This window comes from Notolabrus celidotus, chromosome 4 (genome assembly GCF_009762535.1).
Source record: "Notolabrus celidotus isolate fNotCel1 chromosome 4, fNotCel1.pri, whole genome shotgun sequence".
Lineage (NCBI taxonomy): Eukaryota > Metazoa > Chordata > Actinopteri > Labriformes > Labridae > Notolabrus > Notolabrus celidotus.
Window position 1 is genome coordinate 19,473,675 of NC_048275.1, and position 15,273 is coordinate 19,488,947.

The window sequence follows — 15,273 nt, forward strand, 5'->3', positions numbered from 1 at the left end:
GTCTTTATGTCATATTTGCAGATATAGTGGGCATGAATGGTGCAAAAACTTTCAGTAAATCAGACCCTCTGTGTCTTCTGTACCTTTTTCATCACTACACACTCACTCCTCTATTCCTACGACCTACCTCATGCCATTTCCCTCATTTTCATTTGTATTTATGTGCCTCTTCTCCAATGTGACGCAGATCAGTAAGCTGTAATTAGCTGAAATGTTTATTTTGATTGAATGTACATCAAGAGTGCAAGGTGAACAGGAAATGTTTTTATTTCTCATGAACCACATTTTAAATCCTTCCTAATAGATGAAGCCGATCAGTTTCAGAACTGCTTGAGGTAACATGTTAAGCCCTTCTGTTAATTGTTCAAGTGTCAAAAGAAATTCTGCTTTGACATACAAAGAAATAAATACTTTCCAAACTGCTCGGAACATTACAAAAACAAAGTCTTGAAAAAATTGAACAACAGTAATTATAAGTGAATAATAATGTATTATTATTATTTTTTTAATAGAAAATAAACAATAGCAGCCAAAATATTAAGCCAGCAGCAGTTCTACTAAGGTGCAAATAGTCACGGGTTCAAGGCATATGACCAAAGCCTCCTGTGATGATATGAGGGCAGCAGTGTGAGGTGATTGTGAGCCAATAAATCGGCAGACACAAAGGTAGCGTTTGTTTTTAAGAAAAGCATTGCTCCCAATGACACACAGCGGAAGTGAGAGAGTGCTGCATTACACAATGACCTTAGGGGCATTGCACAATGACCTTAGGGGGAGTCTGTTGGTTAAAATGTAGTTTAGTTTACTCATATTTTCCCAGACTGTTCAGAGTGGACTATTTTGATGACTAAACAGCCTTTTGATTTATAGAATTAAATTGCATTACTATAGTACTGACAAATGTACTTCACAGGTCGCCTGATAAAATGCCTATTCAGCTCTGCGAATGTGCTTATAAAATCTGTCTGGACCTATTATCATTGTAACTGTCATACAGTGTTTGGCTTCTTGGGAGCTTTGTGCTCTTGTTTTTTTCCTGTAACAATCCAATTAAAGTATGGGGTATCAATCATGGGAGTGAAGTGTTTCTACTCCAGTACCCGGATCAGGTCCAGGCCAATTCTTCCCCTCTGAGCGTCCACATCTAGTACCCGGACCTCCACCCGTTCCCCAGGTCCCAGAGCCAGGCTGCGTCTGCGCTGGCTGGCAGGCAGTTTCTCCGGCCTGATGCGGCTCTTGTGGATGAGGCCCGAGCGGCCGACACCGATATCTACAAAAGCCCCGAACAAAGCTGTGTTGTCCACCCGGCCTGTCAGCACCGCACCCACCCGCAGATCACTCATGGACACAATGCCCCGCTTAAAGTCCTCCTGCCCAAAATCTGGGGATGGCAAGAAGAGAAAGAAAACATGTCAAAAAGATGAGGTGGCCCGATGGAAGAGGAGTAGACGGATTTATGACTAAAACAGGTAAGGGTGGTAGATGGCACAGATGTTTTTGAGAAGAGACGGAGACGGAGACGGGGGGGGGGGGGGGCGGGGGGGACAGGGGGGAATGACAAACAGATATTACATTTCCAGCAGCAACCCAATACTTGTGTCTGCATACTTCCACATTTCTCTGCATTCTCCTCTCTCTTTCTGTTCTTCTCTTGCCTGTTCATGAGATATCTTTTTCCTCTCTGTAGCATTAACACAAACAAGGAAGACTCATGCCCCAGGAAATAGTCTGGTCCAATTATCCTCCCCTCAGCACTGATTTCATGCGGTAGCCTCGGCCCATCTGTTTACTCAGCTGAGCACTGGCGTGGAAGCCAAGCGTAGTGTGCTGCAACCAAATAGGGCCAACCTGAGAATGAACCTTGGAGCTGCGTTCTTTAATTTTAAGAGGAGTTAGCCAGCAGTGACTGGCTATCCAGGCGTGACATCTTTCATCTCTATATGAGGAACTGTAATACAATGAAAGGCCTGGTAGAACTCACAGAAATTATTTTGTCTTTGGCAGGCCTCTCTAGAAAAGGAAAAAAAATGTGTTGGTTTTTTTTTGTTGTACAGCATTTATTTTTAATTATACTTATTTTGATTTAACAACATTAGATCAAGATGTTGAACTTTATGACATCCGTCAAATCTAATTAGCTAACTTATTTTCCAGAAGATGTTCTGTCTTTCTTCCTTCAAAATAAGAGCAGCCATGTTTTCTCATTTGTAAAACCGACCAAGAAGACTCTTCCTTTACAAATAGCAGTGTGAGAGCTTTATCATAATTTGAGGCTTGATATGCTCTGCTTTAGTCTTAAGAAAAACAATTTAAGTTACAGCAAAACTCTTGAGAATTAAAAGGTTTGTGTATTTCTGTGTGCCTGAGCTTAAGAGTATAACATTGAGGAGAAAAACAGAGGTCTTTGTGCATTTGTGTGTGTCTGTAAAGTTTTCTGTCCAACAGCACAGTCTGTTGGACCCATCACACCCTGTCAGAAACATTGTGAGCCACAGGGAGGAAGCCATCGGGCTGTCGGATCATATCAAGTTACACTGCCAAGACGTGCATTTCATAATAAATGCACAAGAAAAGTCAGTGTGTGTTTTTAACTACCAAACCAGTCACAGAACGGGACAAATAAAAGCTGAAATTTCTATCAGTCAAAAGGGAACTATGAAAGAAATTATGAAGGAAAGATGAGAGGAAAGGAACTGTGACTTATAAGTTGAACAAGTACGCAGACGATGAAACTTTATATGACTCAAAAGAATGATATGTCTGTGTTTGGTCAAAAATTTGACACAAAAATATATCAGCAATAACAGATGCATGTTTGAGGAGAAGGACTGCAGCTGAGCAGTCAGCATTAAATGTGTTTTTTGATCAATAAGGATTTCTATGATGAAATTGGTGTGTGTGTGTGTTTGTATGTGAAGACCACATGTATTTAGTCTTCCACCAAGACATCTGTAAACTAAGTGTTATGGCTGAGTATGTCCCATCACTCCAGCTATATACTTTGTATTCTTGTTTTTTGCTGCCATGTTCCACAAGAGCATGCGTGTGTCTGGACTTAGTTGGTATCAATAATTCAGAGTGGATGTGAGCAGCAGGAGTCTTACTTTGACGTATGTCGAACCCAGGAGGCTGCAAGAGGCCATCTATGATGAGTTTCAGGGTCTCAGGTGTGGTGTCCAAAGTCTTGGCTAGTTCCTCCACACTGCTGGTCCTAACCTTACTCTCCACACGCTCTCGCAGGCCTTCACTCCCGATCTGGTCTACACTCCAACACACGAGGGACAGAAATCTGGAAAGAGATTAAGTGTGTAAATATGTCAGAGGTGTTATAATGTATACAAATTAAGCACATTTAGGTGTGTAAACAAGATGTGTGTACAAAAAAGTTCCTAGCTGGGCTAACACATTAGCAAGCAGACATGAGGCTGTGTAGATGAGAGTAAGAGAGAAGGACGAGGGAAGTACAGAAGAAGGTAGAAATTTGCAACAGGTTTGGAATAATGATGAGTATAAAAAATACATAAGGAGGGAACTGTTGAAATGGAGTGAAAGTGAAAGATGAGAACAGCATGGCTGTAGGATGGAGGGAGGGAAAAGCTAAGTTAACACAGGTAAAGTGAGAAGGAGCTGAGGGGGAAAGGAAGGAGGAAGGGAGGGCAGAAGAGGTGTGGGAGTAATTACACCCCAAGTCATGAGCTGCCGAGGTGCAGCTTTTCTTTTCTAAAAGCACAAATACACACATTTATTTCACCCCCTATTAAATCAGGTAAACCCACAGTGGGCTGTAAACGCCCTGACACCTCCTCTCATGAAACTGCCTCCACTTCGCTAAGGTTGGAGTGTTTGTTCATCGGTCAACAGCCTGGAAAAATCTCCCTCTGTCACTTTATTCTAGCAGGATGTCCCACCTCCTAATGTCTAGACAGTCAGTCAGGTTGCACCGTTAATAATTCACAGAGGGTTGAATTTAAATCCAAACTAATTAGTCTAAATTCTTAACAGACTTAGCGATGGCAATGGAAAATATTATGAGTATTGTGCGTACTGTATATATCGTTTACAGTAGGCACTCTTCACAGCTGGTGATAGATGTGAATGTGTTCGCCTCTATGCATGTGTTCGAAACAGCCGGATAACGTCGGTGATGGATGTCGCTCACTGGCAGCCTGACGCCATACAGACTCTGCAGCTGTCTCCCCCCACAGTGATGGACAGAACAGGTGGCTGTACACATACAGGAGCATACACTCACACAAAGTTGATTCATACACAATGTTGTTCAGAAATGCTCGTTTGGCTGTAGCAGGGACAGTGCGGACGTAACGGGACACGGCTTGTGTACAAACTATGTATGAGACAGCTGTGAGCAGAGAGGCCCCCCTGCCAGCAAAGTCACAGACTACAGTCCAAGAGCAGGAGGCGAGCGGAATCAATCCCTCAACACCAGCAAGTGGGACTGGTGTAAAATAGAAGCTGTGTTTGTGCCAGAAATGGCTTAGTGGTGAAACAGCACCTTTGAGCCAAAATGGATGCCTGTCTAACACTAGGATCTTTCTCCTGTCCCTCCCTCGGCTGCTCAATTTTCCAGCCATATATCTCTTAACAGGAAAAGAAATACTTGCATCTTGGTGGCCTAGGAGGTTTAAGGCTGATATCATATTACCCACATGGTTTGAACCCATCCTGGGACCTTTGCTGCGTTTAATTCATCTCTCCTCTCTGTTACAAACAACATTTCTTTACTGTCAAAATTCATCAAAATACTAAAAAATAGCCTGAAAATATTTACTAGGAAGGTCATCTTCAGCACCCGCTGGGGTATTAAATGCAGCACAGGAGGATTTTTTATATTCCCCTACTAAAGTATGACAAGAAAAAGAATATCATAAGTTTCACTTCTCAATTTAAAACTCCTTAAAGACACTTATAGGAAACGTATCATTTGACTGGAAATATGGGAAAAGGCTATTTATGCCACTAAGACTACCAGTGCTGAGTGAAATATTGTGTATATACAATACATGGCATTACAAAGAACTGGTGATTAATTTCAGTGTGGCTTCTGCACTTCATCATTCCCTCAGCACAGAGCATCCATCACACTCAAACACATACTTAAATAGATTCATTTAGGTGAACAAATATGGAATAGATTGAATTACTGTTACTGGGTACTAGTTATTTTGATGCTTGCGCAACATTGTTCTTAAAACCTTACAGCTATCAAAGCCCTTTGAAAGAGCAAGTTGTAACTATGTTGCAAACAGGCTTTACTGCTTTAATACTGTGGCTTTTATGGTAACAAGCAAATAACATGAGCTTCATTGTGATACTCACTAACTGAAACACTCCACAGCATTTTATCATCACACTACTAACATATGAGCATGCAAGTCCAACAGGGTACCTGTTATCAGTCAGTATTTAAGAGAAATATGATGGAGAGGAGAGGAGAGGCAAGGAGAGTGAAAGCACATTTGAATTTATAGCAGCCTGCGTTCTTACAATGGTTGATGGGTGGTGGGCTCTACTTTAAGGTGTGTGTGTATGTGTGTATGTGTGTATGTGTGTATGTATGTGTATGTGTGTGTGTGTGTGTGTGTGTGTGTGTGTGTGTGTGTGTGTGTGTGTGTGTGTGTGTGTGTGTGTGTGTGTGTGTGTGTGTGTGTGTGTGTGTGTGTTTTGCCCATCTCATTTTTCCAAGGGTGTATGTTAGTATTTAAGGGGTTCCAGGAGTCCAGAGGCCTCCACCACTGTTGGGTGCATACTCCCATAATTACTACTAACACTGTGTGAGTGTGAGTGTGAGTGTGAGTGTGAGTGTGTGTGTGTGTGTGTGTGTGTGTGTGTGTGTGTGTGTGTGTGTGTGTGTGTGTTTGGGTGGGCTAGGATACAGATTTTATCCAGGTCCACAGCAGGAGCCCACTCTGTCTTGTATTATGGAATATTAGGCCCCAACTGGTACGTATCAGAGAAATATTTGCAATAGAGTGGACCCCTTCCCCACGTCATGTTTGAGTAACATTATATATATTTCATGGAATGGACAACAGAGCCTAAGAAAAATATATTTCATTAGTATCTTGATGTAATAAAACGTTGAATTCTACGTCCTTCAGAAAAGTTTCTCTGCAACGTCTTAAAGAAAATGTTCATGCCCATCTACTTCTCACACAAAGATGAGTAAATGGTGTGTGTGTCTTTGTGTTCTTGCATGTGTGTGAGTGTGTTGTATTTGGTTACAGAAAGGGGGCGATGTGTGGGCTGTGTGCAGTAATGGAGGATCCAGTTTCTCTAATGTGATGAACCTGATATTCCTTATACACTGTAAAGACACACAAACAGCATTCCTCCACAACCCTCCCTTCATCCTCCTGTTTGCATCGGCTGGAGGTGAGGATGTGAGAAGAGCAGTGAGGCATCTCAGTGATGCCCTTATATTGAATACTATATACATTTGAGATTCTTCATGTGGGTCAAAACTGTCAACTGTATAGTCAGTGAGTTGGAAGGATGGTGTCTTTCAAATGGTTTTTGACTTACAGGACATCAAATCTTAAAATCAGGAGGGTCGTGCATTGTTAACTAAGATTTGTTGATTGTGACTATTGTACAGACACCAAAACTCATCAAGAAAGCCAGTTTGACTTACTGAATTAAAGTCTGAAACTATGGCTGTGAGAGCTTACAGAAAGTGAGAAGGAGCTTAATTGCACTCATCAACACTCTCATGTACAATAGTCTGTCTACAGAGGCATGAAGTACCCTCTGATAGACATAACATAGGATAAAACATTGCCAACACATGGTTAAGACTGCAGAACAGCAGGAATAAAGGAAGAAACCGTAATAATGACTGGACTGGTGGGAAACAGGTGATGACTTAACGATGTAGAGATTTAAAACAAGGGATAAAAAAAAAAAAATGAACAGTAGGACTGTTAATTTTAGGTTACATATTACCACTACTTACTTCTGAGAAAGGTGTTAAAAGCAAAACATATAAAGAACAAGAAAAGCAACAAGGTAACTAGAACAGCATGCTCTCCCTACATTTCACAAGTTCTGACATGCAAATATGCGAAATAAAATCTTATACAATGCTTTTTTACTCTCCATAGCGTCAATGTAACCTAAATTAAAACTGACAATAAAGAAAACTTCTGCATTGAGTAAATGAACATACAAATTAAACTGAAAGATGTTTACAGACATCTTAAAAGACATATTGCAGAAAATCACTCACAAACACAGTCAGGTCTACAGTTAGTATTGTTGAGTGGCATTTTAAAGGGCCTCATTATATCAGCAGCGTTTGGGCACCTTGTGGAGTTGTGTTCTGACTGAGAAAGAACATGATAAAGTAAGGAAAGAGAGAAAGAAGGAAAGAGAGAAAGAAAGAGAGAGAGAAACAAACAAACAAACAAACAAAGTAGAAAGAAAGAAACCAGAGAAAGAGAGAAACTAACAAACAAAAGAGAAAGAAAGAAAAAAGAGAGAAACAAACAAACAAACAAAAAAGAAAGAAAGAAAAAAGAGAGAAATAAACAGACAGACAAACAAATAAAAAAGTAAGAAAGAAAACAAAACAAATCAAAACAAACAAACAAGACAAAAAGAAAGACGGAGACAGACAGAAACAAACAAAGAAACCATGAAACAAACTAACGAATAAAAAAAGACAGAAGGAAAGAAACAAACAAACAAACAGACAAATAAGAAAGAAAGAAGGGAAAGATAAACAAACAAGAAAGAAAGAAAGAAACCATGAGAGAAACTAACAAACAAAGGAGAAAGAAGGAAAGACATAAAATAACAAACAAAAAGGAAAGGAAGAAAAAAAGAGTGAAACAAACAAATAAAAAAGAAAGAAAAGAAAGACAGAAAGAAACAAAGAAACAAACTTACAAACAAAAAAGAATGACAGAAAGAAAGAAAGAGAAACAATCAAAAAAAAAAAAAAAAGAAAAAAGAAAGAAAGAAAGATAGAGGAGAGTGGGAAATGGATGGATGGGTGTATGATAAAGAAATATTCTCGCCTGGAAAACCTGAAAATAATAATATATCAAATAAAATGAAGGACACATGAGACGTCTTGAATTATAAAAACAGAACATAAGTGCTGTTTTTTTTAGATAGCTTGGCAACTTTTTATCAGGACTCGTGTTAGCCTTTTGATGAACGACAGTACGATACAGTCAGAGCTGAACACACAGACCTACGTTGTCACTTAGCTGAAGTAGTAGAGATAAGCAAAAACACAGTTCCATACAATCAGCATCAATCTCTCTTCACTTTTAGGCACATAGTGACACGCCCACACACACACACATGCACTGAGGCCACTAAAGGCGCATCAACATGAGGGGAGCGATGCTTAAAGCCTCTAGTGTCAGAACTTATGTAGACTAAACACAGTTGAGTGACTACAGCTGCAGGAGAGAGAGCCCACCCCCTCTTCTCTGTTTCTCTCACACACCACATACACACATGGACAGGACATACAAGTCTCAGGCAGTTGTTCAATATGCTTTTGATATCAGCATCAGCAGTGCTAACAATAATTTCTCACACAAGGACACACACAGTCAAACAGAAATACACACATACAAAGCCAACGCCTCCTCTCTTGTATCCCATGTCTGTGCAAATCAAATCAGAGTCCTCCAGCACTTTAACCAGCCCCATATGAGAACAGTGTTAAAAATCAGCTCTATCTTAGTCTGCACATGCTCAGGCCAGTGGGTTAGCTGCTGGATAAGTGGGTGTGTATGTATATTTGTGTGTGCTGTACCTGTGCGCCACGTCGTAGGACTCGGGGTGTATGCAGGTCTGGTCCAGGGGGTTAAAGGAGGTGGGTACGTTGACACAAGACTTTCCTTTGCCTTTCTTAGCTGCTGGTTTCTCTGGCACTGCTGATTCAGGGTAAGGCGAGGATTTGGCACTGTATCACAAAAATATTGTATTGAAAAAATACACTATTTGAGCCAAGAGTTTTTAAACACTACCAAGTTGGTTGACTTTGTATCAAACTGTTCATTCTGCATACAAGTGTGTACCTGTGTGCAGTTTGTGGGTTGATTCTGATGAAGCCGGCACACTGCTGGTAGGTCTTGGGTCCCATGCTTTTTACCAGTTTGAGCTGCTCCCTGTTGATGAAGGGGCCATTCTGCTCTCTCCATTCTGCAATATTCTTTGCTCTGCTCACATTTAAACCTGAAATATGCCTGGGACATAAAATAAGTGCAAGATGTACTCAATAGTATCATTTCTGAGGATATGGTGAGATCTGTGTGCTTATTTTTAGGTTTAGGAGATTTCTATAACATAAAAACAGACCGAAGATTGTGCAGATCCTGAGCTGGCATTGAAATATCTGGTGAGTAAATCTGTCCTGTATTTGCCGGGCAGTGAAAAGAGGTGATTTGAAACTTAATTGGGTCTACTCTGTTAATATCCAGAGTGACTCACTCGCACTGAAACACGCAGCAATGTCAACACTCAACATAATACTTCAGTCATCAACACGTCTGTGAGTGTTTAATGTGTATGTGTGTCCTGGCAGAAATGGAAAAAGCTCACTTACAGAGCAGACAGGTAAACAGATGACCTGATGCCTGCCCTGCAGCTAATGCCAGCTCGTTTTATACTGTTTGGATCCACTGCAAGACTTGTATATATTAAATTCATGCACAACCAAATCTATTTATGACTTAATACAAACACATACATTTCTGCATGTGTGTTTCTGAGTGGTGTGTGTGTGTACATTGCCTAATCCCATCTGTTGATTACAGTTAGTGTAGTAAATACGAGCAGGGGAGTGTTGCATTAGTTTCAACAGAAAGCTGCCAGGTTGTCTGTGTGTTTGTGTGCGTTTGCCTCACTGTGAGTGAAGTTATGCCATGTTGTGACTGCAGAGGGAAAGTATGTCAGAGGTCTAAACCCTCTTCATCTTTGTCACACAATTTGCATGTGTGTTTTTCTGAATCTGTGTATAGGAAAGTGTTCCTGTGAGAATGCTGGTCATTTTACCTCATCAGTATCTCAGAGCAGATGTTGATGTCGACCCCGACAAAGCTCACGCATTCCTGCACCACGCCGTCCAGTGCTGCCTTCAGAGCTCCGGCCGCCACATCATGCTGCAAAAAAAACAACACATTAAGCATAGCAAAATAAATATTTGCACACAGGCAGAGCCACTGAACATATATCATACTGAAAACTGGATTAGCAGAAAATTAACATCAAAGTGCTTTATGAGCTGCCGCTTGTTGTATAGTATGAAGCCACGTAGCATATCAGAGAGCTATTATCAGAAATTACATTGGTTGAAGAATTTCCATCTTCTGCTGTGGCAATGCTGCTACACATAGTCAAATTTTCAACAAATCAAGTCAATTGATTATTAGGGGTGAGTATTGCAGAGAACCTCACCATACGATACGCATCACGATACTTGGGTCATGATACGACAGTATCACGATATATCACGATATATCAGGATATCACAATATTGTGATATATTGTGATATTCTACACAGTAAACTAAGAAAAACATAGAGATGGTGTATATGTAAATCACACAATATTACTCAAAATTGAAAGGACAAATTAAGTCAAAACTATTTGATTGAAAACAACTTTTCCACTTTATTGTTTTTGAAATACTGAAGTTGTATTTTAGTTCCAACTTGGCTAAAATGTGAATTTTTATTATTACAAAAATATCAATATTAAGAGTTGAAATATCAATATCATATTGGAGGTCAAAGTATCGCGATATATTGCTGTATCGATATTTTTTCACACCTCTAGTGTTTATGTTTCAATACTGGCCTTTTAATAAAAACTTTCAGGTTTTATATTCAGGTACATTTATTCCATTATATATTACATGTTTACCATTAACTACTATTTGTGACTGGATATATAGTCACGTTGATAAAATATCATCCTACACGATATTAAAAACAGAACTGCAGACTATTAGAAATAAAACACAAAAAAACTGAGGAGGAAAGAGAAAGAGAGGTTTCAGTGACATTTGGTACACTAAGTAAAAGGCTGAGAGAGTGACAGACACATGGAAAAAGAAAGAGAGAGAGGGAAAAAGATAGCAGATGAGAAAATAGAGTGAAAGAGAGAGAGTGTTTAGATTGGCCAATCGACACCGTCTCTCTACAGATCACACAGTTTTCTCATTAGTGAATCTCACAGTCAAGATTGAAATCCTCCAAATGAACTTTTCATGCTTCTTGACTACCAGCCAATCAACCATTGATGAGGACATATTTTCCAAAAGAACTGGAGTCCTGGTCTTAATTAGGTGCAGAGAGGACAGCCAATGGGGAAATCAATGGGAACTGAACAGGAGAAGAGAGACTGGTAACTGATGTGATTTGTAACATAAAGCCACATATCATAAAACGGTTTTATGAACTGTAAAAATCTAGACAGAAATGATCAAATCATAACAGCAGTGTAGAAATGAGCATGTTATATGAGGTCAAGCAGTCACCCACAGACAAGACAGAAGCCCTGGGCTGCAATACAGGCCAGAGAGTTCAGCTGGAGACTGATGCCTAAGCAACTGTTTAAGGGTTAGCTGACAGCCTGAGAACAGACTACTGTTGAGCTGTGTATGCGTACGTGTGTGTGTGTGTTGCCATGTGTGTTGTGTGTGCTGAATGCAACCCGTGTGACTGAGACTAGCATAGGTTGTCTTGTAACATGATCAAGCTATGAGCAAACACTGCCTTGTAAACGGATGACAACAACACCAGGGAGCAAACACACCCTCCTGTCAGCAATGAGAGGCTGGCAGGACAGATGAGGACAGAGAGAGGAGAGCAGTGCGAGAACACACACCTATTGCACACATACACTCCTATATTCACATATACATCTTTTGAACAACTTCTAAATATAATTTCTTAATGAGGAGTAGCTTTTAAGTCCTGCATGAAAAAAGGTTACATTTGAATTTAATGCACTTGATTATAATTAATATAAGTGAAATGAAGACATATCACAAGGGTAAAAATGTGCAACACTACTCTTACTCTGCATGTTAAAGATTTAGCAAAAACTAAATATAAGCAAAATCCAATGATTTTCTAAAAGACTTAGTAGGATGGGAATGCATTGTCATGCAGAGGTATTCAAGGTCCAAGTTATTGTGACCAAATGAAGTACTAAGAGTCGTGTTCTCAGCTTGGAACTGTTGAATCAAGACGTCACGCTGCTGTTGCTGTTCTTGACAAATAAAGCAGACAACCTCTGCTGCCTTTAAAAGCTATGAACCACTATCATAATTATGAATGAGCAAACATGGATGATTGACATGCTTTCTTTTTCTATATTGATCCAGTTAACATGTATGCTGTGTCATTATCTAATCTTTGAAGTAGAGCATTCATTTTGTTAGCCTTTGACACGATGTGTTAATAACAAAGCATTTAGAGTTTCTGTTTTTTTAATCAACAAACGTGTGTTTGAACACGGCAGTACTTGCGTAATGCTGACATTGACACCCTTGTTGCAGGCACGTAGGAAATAACTGTCAGATGAATGTATGTTCTGTGACCTGGTTTATTCACTTGTGACCTGCATCAACAAGTTGAGTGTGTAACTTTAAAAAAAAATCATCAGAAGGTGCAATAAGATGATAAAGAGGGAAAAAAAACATTTCTGAACACTGGGACAGAAACTATAGATCTGGAATGAATCTAAAATATGGACCACCATAGTGTTTAATATTAATGGGAAACAATGGTCCTTAAAAGATCTTATGAATAACTTGTGGAAAATAATAATAATGTGGGACCAAATTTTTAAAATAATTCAAGAAAATCAAGTCAAAATCAAGAAATTCATTCGATTTGTGTTTCAAAATGTCTACATGGCTGCAATTACACACATTTGCTTTCTTCAGAGGCTGAGGCACTTAAAGTAAAGTGTATGGTCTAAACCAGGGGTGTCAAACATGCGCCCGCGGGCCAAAACCGGCCCGCCAGAGGTTCCAATCCAGCCCACGGAACATCTTTGCAAAGTGAAAAAATTACAGAGAAGACATTAACTACAATATTTCAATAAAAGTAACTACTATTTCAAATTTGTCCTCTGGGGGTCACATACAATCATAGTGCTGACGGAGCACACCTGAACAGAACTTTTTTTCTCAAAGTGAGAAAATAGATTACTTTCTGTTTGTATAATCCGGTTGAGATTCAAAAAGACTTCTTAGAGCACTATAAGATGATCCACTAACTACTAACACTAGCAATACACCCCTGCATACAACACTGTCCAGCAAGCAAACTGTTCCTGCTGGAGCTGGGGGGTCCACAATAGTCAACTTTACCTTGTATCAGGTGAATGGGAAACCTGTGTATTTGGTGTGTTCGCAGCAGGTTTCAGTGCTTAAAGAGTAAAATATTCAGCCCAAAAAATACAACAGCTGTTTTTGTAAAAAGATAGTTCATTAAATGTGAACATTTATGGAATGTTCTTGTACTTTTTTGCACTAAAACAAAGGGAAACATTTAGAGTTGTCGTTATTTATAGGTTATTATGTTATGATTTTACTGGTGCGGCCCACTTAAGATCAACTCGGGCTGTAGTTGGCCCCTGAACTGAAATGAGTTTGACACCTCTGGTCTTAACTGTCTCAATAAGGGCCTCGAGAGAAAAAGATGGATACCTTGTGATGCCTGAAAATCAAGTTAATGTGGCTCATACATCTTTCATAGGACCACAGTGGTCTTACTAATACGTCTTATGGCTGAGTGGGCTTCAGTTATGACATGAAATGACGTTCAAATAACTAATTTCTTTATCTGTTTTATTTAATTTTTTTGTGCTGTTCATTCAGATTTCTTTTGTTGTTGATTTGTCAGAAGAAAGTCTTCTTTGAGTGTTTAATTAAGTACTGTAGCGTCAAGTATAAAACAAGTAAAGTTTTAAGCTACCAAAAAACAATATGTCAATCTAGCAGTTAGAGACAAAGAGACAAAAATGCAGTCCTACAGATACATTATACATTACACAGCACCCCTTGTGACTCCTCTTGTGACCTGCATTCTGCTTCATAGACAGAATGATGACACATCCGCTCGGGGCATTTTAAAACCATAAAACGAACTTTCCAAACAATAAGAAGTTCACATAAAACCAGGACTGAAAGGTAAGGTTTATGACTTCCGGTAAGTGTACATAAAAAGAGGAGACAGAGATAGTCAGGGAGGAGAAAACGGAAATCACCTGTAATGTCACACCAGAAAATGTTTTCACACGAGAAAGGTGGAGGTGTGAGCTACAGTGTGAGTATTTTACCTGCAGTAAACCTCCATGAATGTGATCTCACATTCTTATTGAAACCTTAGAGAGGTGGGAGCCGCAGGACAGGAGCTTAGGAATAGTAACAGCTAACAAAGAAGTGCACAAGCAGCTCTATACATATCTGTGCCTAACTGGAGATGAGGAAAATATGAACGATGAAGCACAAAGGATTTGTTGAATAGAAAAGTAAAGAGAAAAAGACATTAAAAGTGTCCATAATGGTAACAAACAGCATGCAGAGACAGCTTTGGTTCAGGGCACATCACTTGACAATTATGAGAGAGGTTTATGAAGCATTGTTGTACAAGCAAAGCCACCACACACAAACATTTGAATAGAAATGACTCATGTTTTTAATGTTGACCCACAAAACCCTAAAGTTTACACAGGTAGTTGGTGAAGCTGTTTCACTCTTTTGTTCAAATGTGCATGTTTTGCTAACTCTTAGCAAAGTATGTGTTCTTGTCATTATGTAACATATGTGTATACAGTTTAAAAGTTACTGTCTTTTGTATACCACACATAAAAATGTGTGCTAATAATGTGTTTGGTTGCTTGCTATTATTTGTTAAGATATTGTGCAGAGACTTGGAGTTCAGCAGCCTGTTGCACCAGCTGTGTGTAAGTTGTGTCCTGGTAAGTTAGGCTGTTAAGTCCACACTTAAACCAAACGTTGAAACTAGTTAGTTTGTAACTTAAGTTGTGTCATTGTTTGGTTTCACCAGAGACTAGGGTTCATCTTAACTAGTAGACCGTAACGTCTAAACTAACCACAACATTTTCGCAGATATAACGTTTACACTTCCAGCAGCCAATCAGAAGAAAGCACCATTTTTGATGCATTGTTATCTTTCGTGCCTAATCTTCTAGGAACTGACCAACAGCTGAAACAAACTAAAGTAAGGTGATAACTATAGCCTAAATCCTTAA

The 15,273-nt window shown here is 39.5% G+C and overlaps 1 protein-coding gene across 1 annotated transcript in view; it reads right to left on the reverse strand.

Moving 5' to 3' along the window:
- Positions 1 to 248: 248 nt before the first annotated feature.
- The window catches only part of srbd1 (S1 RNA binding domain 1), a 39,086-nt gene continuing 24,061 nt past the window's right edge, over positions 249 to 15,273 (reverse strand). Inside the window, exons 4-8 of the mRNA XM_034681961.1 lie at positions 10,036 to 10,142; positions 9,060 to 9,227; positions 8,795 to 8,944; positions 3,105 to 3,289; positions 249 to 1,381 (exon numbers count right to left, since the gene is read on the reverse strand). Coding sequence (XP_034537852.1) covers positions 1,089 to 1,381; positions 3,105 to 3,289; positions 8,795 to 8,944; positions 9,060 to 9,227; positions 10,036 to 10,142 — 903 coding nt within the window. The 3' untranslated portion in view covers positions 249 to 1,088. The remainder of the gene's footprint in view (positions 1,382 to 3,104; positions 3,290 to 8,794; positions 8,945 to 9,059; positions 9,228 to 10,035; positions 10,143 to 15,273) is intronic.